The sequence below is a fragment of the Dipodomys ordii genome, unplaced genomic scaffold (assembly GCF_000151885.1).
Source record: "Dipodomys ordii isolate 6190 unplaced genomic scaffold, Dord_2.0 Scaffold106, whole genome shotgun sequence".
Classification (NCBI taxonomy): Eukaryota; Metazoa; Chordata; class Mammalia; order Rodentia; family Heteromyidae; genus Dipodomys; species Dipodomys ordii.
Window position 1 is genome coordinate 2298791 of NW_012267322.1, and position 15622 is coordinate 2314412.

Here is a 15622-nt window from a genome sequence, read left to right on the forward strand (position 1 = left end):
ATGCATGCTAGGAAAGCACTTTACCACTAAGCCACACTCCCAGCCTCTTTGTGCTCAGGGCTAGTGCTCTGCCATTTGAGCCACAGCACCACTTCTGTGTGTGTGTGTGTGTGTGTGTGTGTGTGTGTGTGTGTTTGAATAATTAATTGAAGATTATAGAGCCTCACGGGGACTTTTCTACCTGGTCTGGCTTCAAACTACAATCTTCAGATTTTAGCCTCCTCAGTAGCTAGGATTACAGGCCTGAGCCGCTGACACCTGGCTCCCTGAGCTTTTTTACTCACTTCCAGTTTTCTGGTAGTCAATTGGAGATAAGAATCTTAGACTTTCCTGCCCTGACTGTCTTCAAACTGCCATCCTCATATCTCAGCCTCCTGAGTAGCTAGGATTACAGGCATGAGCCATCAGTGCTGGTTCAAGACTTTTCTTTAAAAACAAATAATTACTTTGTTTCTAAAATTAAGCAAGACCTACATATAGTAATCTTAAAAGATTTTACCCTACATATTATTACAGCTTCTTCTGAGCTTGTGTTTATGGATGCAATCACAGTTTATTTTGCCTTCTTACTAAGTTGAATAGAATCAAAATCTCTTAATGAAAAACAATACATATGAATGTAAGTTTATGTGTATATATGTGGTTGTTTGTACATTGTATATGGCGATCACATTAGGTCAAGCATTACTGTGTGTTTGGAAGGAGACAATCCATCCTGAAATTTTTAGGCCTAAAAAAGAGAGGAATTTGTATGGAATAAAGACCTCAAAGGTTAGCCAGGCACCTGTGGCTCACGCCTGTAATCCTTGCTACTCATAAGACTGAGATCTGAGGATCTTGGTTCAAAAGCAGCCTGGGCAGGAAAAGTCCGTGACACTGTTATCTCCAATAAACCACTCAGAAAACTGGAAGTGGTACTGTGGCTCAAGTGGTAGAGCGCTAGCCTTGAGCTGAAGAGCTGAGGGACAAAACCCAGGGCCAGAGTTCAAGCCCCATAACTGACAAAAAAAAAAAAAAAGACCTCAAAGTGACAAGTTTGGTTGCACATATGGGGATGTGTGCATCAGAGGTCTCTGCTACAGAACTTTTGTGCAGTGCAGTTGTTTCTTATTTTCCATTAATTATTCCTAGTATATAAACTGGAATCTGTTGTCTTGCTTTAATCAAGGAAGATGCTAAGAGCTAAGTGAAACACATGTTTTATGGTATCTTACCCATCTCAGTTTGCTCATATTTTTATGTAACATGATTTTCTTAAATATTGCTTCCCCCCAAAAAAACCTAACATTTAAGACCCTGACATGACCAAGCCAAAAATGCCCCAAACCTGCGTTTATTCTCACTACAGCAGTACTTTGACTGTGGCCCCTAGCTGCCCATGATAAGTATGTAAATTGAAGACATGCTGTTATAAATATGGACCTTTAAATTTTCATTTTAGTTCTGTAAAGAATTAGAAACTTGGAAAAGAAAATTAAAAGGTCTTGGCAGCATCAGTAGCTTCATTTGTATGTTCCTTCCTTGAAGAACAGCATACACGTCCTGCAAAAGCTACAGGGTCTAAGAAAAGTTATAAACAGGATATACATGTTTTGATAATTTGCATTGGTATAAATTATGCTAGACAGAGTTCATTCGTTCCTCAATATTTGGCTGTTGTCTTTCAGCATACTGTTTGCAGACAGTGACAGAAGATAACCCAGAGCTACTGAAATCTCTCAATGCCACAACATTGCATGGGCTGGAATGTGCCATGCTTTGTCCTGTCAGTTCCATGGAGTACATTCTGTTAAAGACCCTGGTGGCAGGTAAAATCTTGTCAAATGCAAACCTGTGCCATTTCACTAGCTTCAGTTCCTTGTCTCGCCACATCAGCGCTCTCTGCACTTATGTCTGTTCTGAGCTTCTTAACATTTGACTGTAGATCTCAGTTCCTGTTATTGCCCATAATCAGGAGGCCTTCTAGAGTAGATTTGTTTTCAGTCTGACAAACTATAGTTGCTTAATAAAGAAATGCTGTGATTAGAATCTCCTTTTATTTATGAGCTAGTGAGTTCCAAAGTTGAGTCTGGGCATCCACGACATGGCTACTTCCTTTGCCAGGTGTTCCTCATACCCAGATTGTGTTGCTCCAGTATTTGAGCACAAACAGGACATGAACTGACAGTCCGTTGGATCTTAGTAGGGATTTCATACAGTGTTTGTGTAGTTTCCTCTTGTTTTTTGACTTTGCAGGTGTTGAGAATTTTTGTTGTTCTTTAATTGTGGTAAAATGTTTATAACACTGCCATTAGGATCATTTTGAAGCGTGCAATTTGGGGGTGGTATAAAATAAGTACATGTTGGGGCTGGGAAGGTGGCTTAGTGGTAGAGTGCTTGCCTTGCATGCTTGAGGCCCTGGGTTCAATTCCTCAGCACTACATAAGCAAAAAGAAAAAAGCTGGAAATGGCACTGTGGCTCAAGTGGTAGAGCGCTAGCCTTGAGCTGAAGAGCTAAGGGACAGTGCCCAGGCCCAGAGTTCAGGCCCCATGACCGGACCCCCCCCCCAAAAAAAAAGTGCATGTTGTACAATAAAACTTTGGATCTCTTTTTCATCTTGCAAAACTGAAACTGGACCCAGTAAATGACATTTTTTCCCTCTAGTTCCTGATAGCCTACATTCTATTATCTGTTTCTGAAGTCAACTGTACATATCTTAGACAAGTAGAATAATTCACAGTTATTTACTGTCACCTTTGGCTCTTGAGGGTAATGCAGCAGTGTTATGGAGTGATGCTGTCAGTCTTTTGGGTATGTGCTAGAGCAGTGGCTTTATTTTGACATCACTTTAAAAAATCTAACTACTTAAGGGTAGCTCCTATTTTAGCTTGAGAAGTTAAAGCCACCATCTGTTTGTGCACATGAGACCTGGGAGTCCAGTACATTCCATTCCACTCTTGGAAGAAGAGAAGCAGCTCAGGTTAAGATGAAAGAAAGCAAGGCAGCTCACTCTGTCATTTTCAGAGAAACTTGATCAGTGTTCTCTGTGTCTGTTGATATGCTGAGTATCTGAGAACTATGTTATGTGCCAAGGCAGAGAGATGATTCTGACTTATACTGGCCTGAACTCTTGATTCTCAAGCCTCATACCCCCACAGGCTAAGATTTATGGGCAGATAGCACAGCACATATCTGTGCAGTGCTTGTGCAGGAACTTGAACTCAGGGCCTCAGTGGTGTCCTTCAGCTTTTGTGTTCAAGGCTAGTACTCTACCACTTGAGCTGCAGCTCCACTTCCAGCTTTTTGGTGTTTAATTGGAGATAAGCGTCTTAACACACAGCAGGGTACAGGTGCCTGTAATCGTAGCTACTCAGGAGGCTGAAATCTAAGGATGGCAGTTGGAAACCCGCCCAGGCAGGAAAATCCATGAAACCCTTACCTCCAATAAACTACTCAAAAAAGCCAGAAGTGGGGCCTGGGAAGGTGGCTCAGTGGTAGAGTGCTTGCCTTGCATGCATGAGGCCTGGGTTCAATTCCTCAACACCATATAAACAGAAAAAGCCAGAAGTGGTGCTATAGCTCAAGTGGTAGAGTACTAGCATTGAGTGCAAAAGCTCAGGGACAATGCTCAGGCCCTTAGTTCAGCCAAAAAAAAAAAAAAAAGAGTCTCACAGACTTTTTGACATTTCATTAAACCTAAACAAATGCAGTGGGATTGAGACATTTTGAAATTACCTCTGAGGCTGAAGTTTCTGTGGCAACTATTCTTTTTTTGTTGTTGTTGGTTGTGGGGCTTGAACTCTTGACCTGGGCGCTGTCCCTCAGCTCTTCAGCTCAAGGAGGTGAGTGCTCTTCCCCTTGAGCCACAATGCCACTTCCCGTTTTCTGGTGATTTATTGGAGATGAGTGTCACAGACTTTCCTGCCTGTGCTGGCTTTGAACCGTGATCCTTAGATCTCAGCCTCCTAAGTAGCTAGGATTATAGGCATGAGCCACCAGTGCCCAGCTAAACTTTTTTTTTGGGGGGGGTTGTCTGGTCATGGGGCCTGAACTCTGGGCCTGGCGCTGTTCCTCAGCTCTTCAGCTCAAGGCTAGCACTCTACCACTTGAGCCACAGCACCATTTCTGTTTTTTTTTTTTCTGCTTATATGGTATTGAGGAATCGAACCCAGGGCCTCATGCATGCAAGGCAAGTGCTCTACCACTGAGCCACCTTCCCAGCCCAGCTAAACTGTTCTTAATATAAGGTTTTACAGAGGAGTCCTTTGTCATTTTTCTTAGGCACAGTCTGGAATCTAAAGGACATTATTCCATCCAAGAGTCAGGCAGAGATCATAAATGCCATACTGAAGATCTTATCTGAAGTTTTAGAAGTCGATGCCATGAAAACGGTTATTCAGATGAAGGAGGCTGAGACTCAGCGGATAAAGTTGGCTGCAGAGAGTGAGGAGGTCCTGGAGCATGCTAATGGCATTAATGGCACTGATCTGGTTGAAGATGATGAAATGGAGGAAACTCCTCGAAAGAGAAAAGTCAGAAGAAAGACTTTTATTTCTGATTTACTTCCAGTAAGTCAAATTGATGCTCAGATATGGAATAATAACAGCTGTCTTCTTTCAACAGGTCTTTAGTTTTATAGAAAAGCATTAGCAAAATTGTCTGTAGAAAGAGAATTTCCATGAAAATCAGTGATGCTTTCCTATGGATTCTCATAAAAAGTAAACTCCCAGAGAAGGGGGAAAAAATCTCTTGTTTAAAATTACATTTTTATATACAGGAACTTTTAAGGATTAGCCAGACCAGTCTTTTTGGAACATGTTAGAAATACCCAGTTATTTTTCAATCTCTGCCTTTCACTTGAGCTACACATGGCCTCCCAGACTGTCTTCAAACTAAAAGAACTTGTACTCTGTTCAGATTGTCTCCAACATTCTAGTCTCCTGATTAGCACAGTGATGAGTCAACCTTCATTGACTTAACTACTGCTGAGTATAAGGTCAATGAAGGTTTGACTTATCTAGGGCTGGGATTTAGCAGGGAGGATAAGCAGTTAAGTTCAGGAATCATTTCATCTGAAACAGCAAAGGCTTGGTATACTTTTCTAGATAGAACCTACTACATATGAATAACCAAAGCATTGCCTTTGTGGGGTAACTATAAAATGAAAAGGCTTTCCTGTCCTTGGGTTGTTGACATGAAAATCTTAGTGTCTTCTTTGGGAATACCATGCATTTGAATTCCATGTTTAATCCTTATCTCTTGTGCCTCTGTGTCAGCACAAGCCAAGGGACCATGTTTTACCACTCGATTGTCAGGAGCAAAGGTGGGAATAGCAGCGAGGCTGCATGAACGCTGGGGTTCTAAAACACTGGCAGGCAGTGGGAGAAGGCTATTCTTTGTGACCCTCCTACATCCAACCTGCTCCCCAGGGCTCTTAGAGGGAGTAAATGAAGAGACTCCTGTCCACCAAGGTGAAGGTAGACGTACATTGTTTAAAAAGTATCCATAACTAGCTGTTCTGTAGAGATTTGTTTTCTTACATATTCTTTTAAAAATAGAGGGGTTGAAGATGTTCTTAATGATAGAACACATGCTTACCATATTCAAGACTCTGGGTTTGATTGATAGAAGTACACACAGAGAAAAAAAATAATTATTTTGTGATTATAATAATATGTAGTGTTTTCTCATAGCACAAAATTGGGTTTAAAGTCTTCACTGAGCAGCCTGGATTGTTTTTAACAGTGGAGGGCCCCTTCCCAGCTCTGAGTCACTCTGTTTAATTTCATGTGTTCCCCAGACTTGCTTACTTTGAAGCAAATCTCAGTTGTCATTACATCTCATCTACTTTGATTCTTTGTGTCAGTTTAGAATAGTAAGAAGCAAAGCAATGTTCTGAGCAGCAGTTACATAAAATGGAGGCTAATTCCAGAACCTAAGCCTCTCTACACATTTGAAGTAGTCACAGCCTAGCAGCAAGTCTTCCTAAGTTGCAGATACTCTGATAGGGATTTCTTTAGTCAATAATGACACATGCATAAAGCAAGTAGGAATGGTTTTCTATACATTGTTAGTAGGAATAAATGGAGAACAAATTTAGGACATGCTAGGCATCATCTATTAAATTAGCAATATGATGTATGGTTCTGGTATTTAAATCCAGGGCCTCAGCATGAACTCTACCACTGAGCTACACCTCCAACTTCCCCCTCTCTTGTTAAAGAGCATAGTTCAAACTTGCAATTAGATTCTTAGACTGATGAAGTAGTGTTTGTTTGAAAATAGAACAGTGAAACCTGTTGGAATTGTTTTAAAAAGAGGTAAGAGAGAGGTGAGGTGAGGATACTTTGTATACAGGATACATTGCATCCATGTGTAGAAATGTCACAGTGAAATACATCTGTACACCTACTATATGATAATAAAAATAGCCCAGGACACCCAGGCACAGGTGGCACACTCCTATAATCCTAGCTACACAGGAGGCTGAGATCTAAGAATTGAGAATCAGAGCCAGCTCAGGCAGGAAAGACTGTGAGACTCTTATCTCCACCAAACTACCAAAAAAGCTGAAGTACAGCTGTGGCTCAAGTAATAGAGCCCTAGCCTTGAGCAAAAAAAAAAGTTCAGGGCAGCATCAAAGGCCCTGAGTTCAAATCCCAGGACCAGCACAAAAAGATAAATAAAATAAGTCAGGCACTGGTGGTTCACAGCTGTAATCCTAGCTACTCAGGAAACTGAGATCTGAGGATTGGGATTCAAAGCCAGCCCAGGTGAGAAAGTCTGTGAGACTCTTATCTACAATTAACCACCAGAAAACTGGAAGTGGTGCTGTGGTTCAAGTGGTAGAGCACTCACCTTGAGCTGAAGATCTAGGGACAGGGCCTAGGCCCAGAGTTCAAGCCCCATGACCAACCAAAATAAATAAATAAATGAATAAAATAATTCCAGGACAGAAAATTTGTTGGTAGATTTTAATGAGTCTAAATATTCTGGAAAGGAAAATGTGTATAAAGCATAGAACCTACCAGTGTATTTTTAACTTTAGCCCCTGTAAGTCTGAGGAAATAAGGACTCATTGCAGTTGGCTGTCCATGAGGGATTGCTTCCTCGGATTCCCTAATGGTCACCTTATAGATAAGAATGTTGGAATGTTCACATCCAGCCAGTGTCCCTCTCCCCATAAGCATCCTCTTAAGCATCCCTGGATTATGTAACTCGTTGTCAGACAAGGAGAGTTTTCTGTTTGCTTGTGGTGCTGGCATTGAGGACTTTAGGTAAGCACTTGCACTCCCCTGTATTCCCCACTTGCCTAACAGTGCAAATGCTATAGAACTGGTTATTACACTGTAATGGCAAGAAAGAGTCTGTGCATGTTCAGGACAGGTGCAGTCCTTTTTCTCCAGGTATTTTTGCTCCTAAGTTGGTTAGCTGGGCATTGTGTCATGTGCCTATGGTCCCAGCTCTTGGAGGCCTGAGGCTGGAGGATCGATCACTTGAGCCCAGAAAGATGAGGACAGCCTGGACAAAGTTGGTTGAATCCATGGTTGCAATACTCACAGTACAGAGAGTTGAATATAATAACACAAATTGATGGTTCTGTTTAACAAAATATAATGGGACACCAAAAAGCAATTACAAATGAAATTTGGAAGAAGACAATGGAGTACATCTTTTTAAGCTGATGCCACTATTTTGAAATATTGGTGTGAATGTTTCACTTTTCATAAATAATTTTCAGAATTATAGTCATAAAAAATTTATATGACCCATTTTAGGTAGTGTGACTGGATGAGGTTATAAATTGGTATTATATGTTTTCAGAGTAAAGTGTTTCCCACTTCTTTCAGTCTTCAAGAACTACATTTTGTTTTTTAGCCATGTGCTGGTGGCTCATGCCTATAATCCTAGCTACTCAGGAGGATGAGATCTGAGAGGCAGAAAGTGTGTGAGACTCTTTGGCTCCAGTTAACCACCAAAAAGCTGGAAGTGGTGCCGTGGCTCAAGTAGTAGAGAGCTAGCCTTGAGCAAGAAAAGCTCAGGGACAAGACCTGTGCCCTGAGTTCAAGCCCCAAAACCAGCGCCAAAAGGAAAAGGGAAAAAGGGGCGGAGCCAGAGGCCGCGTGGTTGTAATCCCATGGGGGGGGTGGGGGCGGGAGGAGTGGGTGGGGAGGGGGGCAGGAGTCGGGCTAGCATGGCTGACCTCCCTTTCTCTGCTCCTCTTCGGCGTCATTTTGTCCTTTTCGCTTCTTTGATACCTGCTCCCGGGTTAGGTAGGAAACATGAACGCCAACAACTTGGATAAAAATGATGAGTTTGATGAGCAGTTGCGAATGCAAGAATTGTACGGAGACATCTATAACGATCCCAACGGAGAAACGGATTCTTTGGGGCCACAACTGACTGACAGTCCGTATGAATGGGACCAGGATAAGAAGGCTTGGTTCCCCCAGATCACTGAAGATTTCATTGCTACCTATCAGGCTAATTATGGCTTCTGTAATGATGGTGCATCTAGTTCCTTCGCTTATGTCCAGGACTCCAATAGTAAGCCTGTAGAAGAACCTTCACAAAGAAAAACCCCTGAATCCACTGATTCCAAAAAGAAGGGAGAAAAAAGAAAGACCGACTCAGGATGGTTTCATGTTGAAGAAGACAAGAATACAAATGTGTATGTGTCTGGTTTGCCTCCCGACATTACAGTGCATGAATTTATACAGCTTATGTCCAAGTTTGGCATAATTATGAAAGATCCTCAGACAGAAGAATTTAAAGTTAAACTCTACAAAGATGACCAAGGAAATCTTAAAGGAGACGGGCTTTGCTGTTACTTAAAGAGAGAATCTGTGGAACTTGCATTGAAGCTTTTGGATGAAGATGAAATTAGAGGCTACAAGTTGCATGTTGAGGTGGCAAAGTTTCATCAGAAAGGGGAATATGATGCCTCAAAGAAGAAGAAGAAGTGCAAAGATTATAAGAAGAAGCTGTTTCTTCAACAAAAGGAGTTGGATTGGAGACCTGAGAGGAGAGCTGGTTCATCTCGGATGCGCCATGAGCGAGTCGTCATCATCAAAAATATGTTCCACCCTATGGATTTTGAGGATGATCCACTGGTGCTGAATGAGATCAGAGAAGATCTCCAAGTTGAATGTTCTAAGTTTGGGCAAATTAAGACACTCTTTCTCTTTGACAGGCACCCAGATGGTGTAGCCTCTGTGTCCTTTAGGGATCCCAAGGAAGCTGATATTTGTATTCAAATCCTTGATGGAAGGTGGTTTGGTGGCCGTCAAATCACTGCCCAAACATGGGATGGAACTACTGATTATCGGGTAGAGGAGACCTCAAAAGAAAGGGAAGAGAGGCTGAAAGGATGGGAAGCATTTCTCAATGTTTCAGAGGCAAACAGAGGCCTTCAGTGTCCAGATTCTGTCTGGGCTCCAGAAAAGACAGGGTCTTCAAAAGTAAGGCAGCACCCAGACACGTCTAATGTGAATTCTCAAGAGGCTCCAACTGGAATGGCATTTATAGAATCTATTGAGAAATTTGAAAGGATAGAAAACGGGGAAGAATTTGAAGAAGCTACTTCAGGGAAGGGTGTTAAAGAAGATGGGCCTAAGAAAGAGATGAAAGAAAGTTGCCCTTCTGAAGAGTCAAAAGAAAGCTGCCCCAAGACAGAATATAAAGCAGGGTGCCTAAAAAAAGGGCTTGCAGATAATTCCAAAAAGGAGGTAAGAGAAAATGGCTCCGAAAGAGAGTCTAAGAAGATAGTAAAAAAAGATTGTGTAGAGAATGGCCTTGCACAAGATTCTGAAGACAATGACCCCAACAAGGAATCTGAAGAACACAACCCCAGCGAGGAGTTGGAAGAGGAAGACTCAGAGAAAGAATCAGATGTAGACCGCTCTGAAAAACAGTCTGAAGAAGGCTCCAAAAAAGAAATAGAAGAAAATGGCCTGGATAAAGATTCTGATGAGGATGGCCCTGACAAAGAATTAGAAGAAAATGGCACTCACAAGCCCAAATGTGATGAAGGTTTTGAGAGAGTGTTGGATGAGGAAGGCTCTGACAAAGATTCAGAAGAAAAGGAAGGAGGTATGTGTGAGGTTTTTGATGATGAGAAGGAGGAAGAAGGTGCAGATGAAAAAGAGGGTGAAGATTCTGCTGAGGAAGAAGAAAAAGAAAATCCAAATGAAAAGTTGAAGACTGAGATGACAAAAAAGAGGAAGTAGATGCAGATCTAAAGGAAGATGAAGGTGACAGTGAGACCTTGTTTAGGATAACAATTTCAGTGAGAAGTTATTTGATGAAGAGGAGGGTTCCAATAAGAAGTTGTTTGATGATCTGATGCAAGAGTGACTGTGGTGAACATGAAGGAAGAAGGTCTACAGGCAGCAGCTTTGTTCTCATAGTGATGGTAACAGACGATGAAGAGGACAACAATGATGATATTTAATCCCTTTCACTTGCTTCTAGGGACAGCCCTCTATCTCCATCTGCCTGTGCTTCACGATCATTACTAGTAGTGTTAGATGAACATGTACATAGTGGTAGGGCACATAATGCATTATGTGTTGAATTTTTTTATTGTTACCTATATATCTTCCTTTAGATTTTAAATATATCTTAACTGGGTTTTCAATCACCTTCATAGTTAAATTGCAAATAAACTGTCCTTTTATCAGATTTGTTAAATTCATGCAAAAGAATATTTTTTAAAGTATTCTGATGGAAGTTTGTGGTTTTCAAAAATAAAAATAAATTGATAATCTGCAGGGGGAAAAATACATTTCATGTTTAAAGAAAGCCAGGAAGCCATCCTGTCTGTCCCTCAGGCAGGCATTGTTAGTCTTGGAAGAGCTTGTTGGCAGTGGGTATGTTAGTGTGATTCCTCCAAGAAAACTCCTAAGTACCTAAATGCAGGTTTGTTATGCTCAAGTGCTTGGTGTCTGAAGTGAACTTTTGTTTTAATCTTAGCATCCTGAATTACTTCCTTAACACATGAGATTAAGTTTCAGGGTGATTTCAGTTCAGAATTCCTGAGTTATCTATCTGTTATCTCCAGCTACCCATGCCACACTTAGAGAATAACCCTGGAGACAAATGGAAATGCAGTAAATGGTGGCATGCTCTCCTGTGCCAAGAGGAACTGAGATGCTAGTTTGTGCTTCTAGCATTGTATGGCTTATCCTCTGCCTACCCCACCCCCATGTGCTCCATTCCAAGTGTGGAAGTCTTCCAAGTAGGCTTTAACTATAAAAGCAGTCATGCAAGGAAATATTTAATTGTTTGTTTGTCTGCTTTTTAGCCCACTGACAAGGAACTGAGAGAGACCACAGCCTTGCTGGCAGCTCAGCAGACCGCTCTGGAAGTTATCGTCAACATGTGCTGCAGTGAAGGTTTGCTGGCAGCTTGCTCTTGCTCTTTTCTCCTGGGCCCAGGGCCACCTTCATAGGCGGAGGGGGGAATCTTTAATACTCCATTATGTGTGGTTCCCACTCTTCCCAGATCCCTCAGATGATGAGTGGGAAGAGCTGTCGAGCAGCGATGAAAGCGATGCCTTCATGGAGACTTCCTTCACTGAGGATGGCGGGCAGCTACTGACCCCACTCTGCCTGTCCCACGAGATTCACACTGCTCTCACTAGCTGCCTTATCCCAAAGAAGGTAACTGGTGTTCACTCCAGGCTGGCGGAGCATGGGAAAGCTCAGCAAGCTGTTCCCTCAGGTACCCAGGGAGTAGACACAAACCTGCAGCTGCAGGTGATGGTACCACTGTGCACCAGACAGAACCAACAGTGCTGGGAAGAGATGAAAGGGTTGTATCTGATCACTCCTAACCATTTCACTTGGAAGGAAGGTGCTGGCATTCGTGCAGAGATCTCGTCTGAATTGACTTTTATTATTGTCCTTTGTCTAGGTATTTGAGAAAACTGCCTTTCCAAGCAGCGTCGCTGTTGACATATGCTCCCAGAGCCCTACTTGGAAACCTTTGATTAGAAAGTAAGAACTTTTCTGTTTTCAGAAACATGTCATTTTGTCCTATGAAGTAGAAAGTACTGTCTCCTGCCGAGACCCAAGGTTCTGTTCCTGAGTAGATGCCCTGGAGCAATGCTGGCTCTTGAGCATGAGGATCCACAGTGGCCCCAGCCTAAACGAGCCTTGATGTCCACCACAGGTTGAATGGGTCAGTAAGTCTGATGTCATCATACAGCTTCTAAAAAGATGTGAATGAGCACCTATGCTCACCACAGGGATAAAAGCGAGCAGGTGCACACTGTGACTCAGCCTTTATAAAGCTCAACACTAAACTAGGGATGCATACCTGGCTGGTGGCCCTGTAAAGATAAGCAAGGAGTTTACTATACAGGTCAGGGAGTGCAAGCTGAAGGGACATGGGCTGTGAGGATCATGTGCAGGTGTGTGGGGGTTTGCCTTATAAATTATTTGTTAAACTTTATGTGTGTGGATCTTCCATCCTAGGTCTTAGTTCACGGTTAAAAATAATTTGAGCTGGGCGCCGGTGGCTCATGCCTGTAATCCTAGCTACTCAGGAGGCTGAGATCTGAGGATCATGGTTCAAAGGGAGCCCGGGCAGGAAAGTCCGTGAGACTCTTATCTCCAATTAACCCCCAGGAAACCAGAAGTGGCGCTGTGGCTCAAGCGGTAGAACACTCACCTTGAGCTGAAGAGCTCAGGGACAGCACCCAGGCCCAGAGTTCAAGCCCCACAACCAACCAAAAAAAAAAAAAAAAAAGAACAAAAAACAACTGAAATTCCTCTAAGTTGGATTTCTTCATGGCTCCCTAACCAGTTCTCTGCTCCTGCACTCCCTTGTACTTAGAGCTATTTTCACTCACAACTTGAAGCATCAGTGAAAAGTTAACTCTGCACCAGCTATAGGGGCACACAACTGTAGTCCCAGGTGGAGGCAGGAAGATCATGAGTCCTGGGCTACATGGCAAAAAAAGAAAACAAAAATTAGTATGAAGTTCCAGTGGGTAAGTTGTCGAGAACAGACAGCATTGTTTTCTTCTTTTACAGGATGAACACTATACAGTGTAGAGCCCTTGTGTGCCTCCAAAGCCTAGTGTCCCTCTTGGATGTGGATCACCTGGGAGGAGCTCCGGCCCTTTACACACTTGCGCAGCACCTTTCAGACCTGCTGTTTTCGCAGCCAGGTAAAGATCTCAGCCTTCATTTGAAAGATTACTTGGACAGAACAGAGTTTTAAAGGGGCAGGAACTTGGATTTTGTAATTGTGTGGTATTTGCCCTTTAATCTGCACAGTCTTTCCCCATACAATAACAAAGTTGCCATTGTACTGAGTCAAGCTGAAGTGTGCCTTTAAGTCCTTGGGTTGGATTTTTCTTTTATTAAATTTTATACATCCAATTATGTTAGTACAATTAAGGCTGAATCATATCATGAAGGCCTCATTAAGTTATTTGGAGTGGGGTAGGGATTTAGCTCAATGGAAGAGCACTTGCCTGGCAAGTGCAAGGCCCTGAGTTCAGTCCTCGGTGCTGGAAAAAAAATTTTTTTTGGATAACCAGGCACTGGTGGCTCGTGCCTTTAATCCTAGCTACTCAGGACACTGAGATATGTGGATCATGCTTTAAAGCCAGCCTGGACAGAAAGGCTGTAAGATTCTTATCTCCAATTAACCACCAGAAAACCATAAGTGGCTCAGAATGGTACAGTACTACTAATCTTGAGCAGAAGAGCTCAGAGACAGTACCCAGGCCCTGAGTTCAACCCCTTGGCCGACCAAATAAATGTGTGTGTTCGCATAATTTTCAATTCTTAATTGTAAGAATGTAAGCAGGTTGCCAATGGCTCATGTCTATAATCCTAGCTACTCTGGAGGCTGATATCTGCAGATCTGGGTTTGAAGCCAGCCTGGGCAGGAAAGGTCTTGAGTTTCTTATCTCCAGTTAACCACTGAAAAGCAGGAAGTGGTAGAACTCAAGTGGTAGAGCATCAGCCTTGAGCAATAATGCTAAGGGACGGTGTCTAGGCCCTGAATTCAAGCCCCAGGACTGGTGCACACACACAAAAATTACTCATTACCTGACTTGAGTAAATGTATCCTCTCTGTACATCACCTTTATAATAACAAAATAAAAATAAAAAGTAAAGGGTTGGGAAGTGGCTTAGTGGGATAGTATTTGCCTAGCATGCATAAAGCCCTGGGTTCAATTCCTTAGCACCACATAAATAGAAAAAGCTGAAAGTAGTATAGTAGCTCAAGTGGTAGAGTGCTAACCTTGAGCAAAAAGAAGCTTAGGGATAGTGCCCAGGCCCTGAGTTCCAGTCCCAGGACTGGCTAAATAAATCAATAAATAAATAGTAAAAAAACCCCAAAAAACCCAGTTTAAAAACAATTAAATTTGATTGGATGATACATAGGAAAAAAATGTAAAAGTAATTAGAAGTTGTAAAATTGATAGGCGCTTCCTTTGTCTTAGTTCCTCTCCCAGGTCACATCACTGTTAACCAAATTTATTTGCTTGCAGAGTCTCAACGATAAGCGAGGGGCTGGGAAGGTGGCTCAGTGGTAGAGCGCTTGCCTTGTATGCATGAGGCCTTGGGTTCGATTCCCCAGCACCACATAAGCAAAAAGAAAAAAGCCGGAAGTGGCGCTGTGGCTCAAGTGGTAGAGCGCTAGCCTTGAGCTGACGAGCTGAGGGACAGCGCCCAAGCCCAGAGTTCAGGCCCCAACCAAAAAAAAAGAGAGACCCTAGCATCGACAGTGATGGCGCAATTCCTCACACAGTTCTCTACCTTTTTTTTTTTTTTTTTTGCCATCTTGCTTTTGTAACACATCTTTTGTCAAATGCCTTTGCATGGAAGTTACTGAATCTCTTAGATTATAGCTCCTATGGATTAATTTCATTTATGCTCAAAAACCTAGAGTGATTTTGTTTTTGTTTTTTGTGCTTGTGCTAGGACTTGAACTTTGGACTTTACTCTCTCCCTTAGCTTTTTCACTCAAGACTCGCACTCTGTCACATGAACCACATCTCCATTTTTGTCTTTTTGCTGGTTAATTGGAGTATCGTGGACTTTTTTTGCATGGGCTGGTCTTGAACCTCAGTCCTCAAAATTCAGCCTCCTAAGTAGCTAGGATTATGGCATAAGCCACCAGCAGCAGGCCATAAATTTTATTTTTAATTTAAAAGTGTTTATATGTAGTTTCAGGCCACAATTTATAGGCCATGATTGCAAAAATACTAATCTAAGGGAGATGTGGTTACTACTTATTAAATCAAATTCACCAATCCAAACAAACAAAAACCAACTGATTTAATTGAGCTAAGAATAAACTGGGAAACTCTTCAGACAGGATGGGTTCCATGAGGCTCTCTCAACATTATTTTTATATGACCCAGCCAGCCATACACAGTGTGGTGCAAGCTCCTCCACACTATCACGGAATTTGGGGGTCCCCTAATGCATTACCTGGAATCCAGGATCCCCTCATTCAGGCTTAGATCAGAAGGATCTCAGTTTCAGGCCAGCCCAGGCACAAAAGTTTTTGAGACCTCATCTCAACAGAAAAGACTAGGGTGACAATGAGCACGAAGCATAAATAGGAGGATTGTGTTCCAAGCCAGTCCAGTAAACAAACAGAATTCTATCT

At 42.3% G+C, this 15622-nt stretch overlaps 1 protein-coding gene and 1 pseudogene across 1 annotated transcript in view; both read left to right on the top strand.

The window, feature by feature from the left end:
• Heatr3 (HEAT repeat containing 3) overlaps nucleotides 1-15622 on the top strand; it is a 39404-nt gene that overhangs the window by 11494 nt on the left and 12288 nt on the right. The window contains exons 4-10 of the mRNA XM_013027885.1: nucleotides 1373-1385; nucleotides 1668-1808; nucleotides 4262-4548; nucleotides 11286-11376; nucleotides 11486-11643; nucleotides 11897-11979; nucleotides 13021-13157. Coding sequence (XP_012883339.1) covers nucleotides 1373-1385; nucleotides 1668-1808; nucleotides 4262-4548; nucleotides 11286-11376; nucleotides 11486-11643; nucleotides 11897-11979; nucleotides 13021-13157 — 910 coding nt within the window. The remainder of the gene's footprint in view (nucleotides 1-1372; nucleotides 1386-1667; nucleotides 1809-4261; nucleotides 4549-11285; nucleotides 11377-11485; nucleotides 11644-11896; nucleotides 11980-13020; nucleotides 13158-15622) is intronic.
• On the top strand, nucleotides 8260-10463 carry LOC105994471 (annotated as a pseudogene).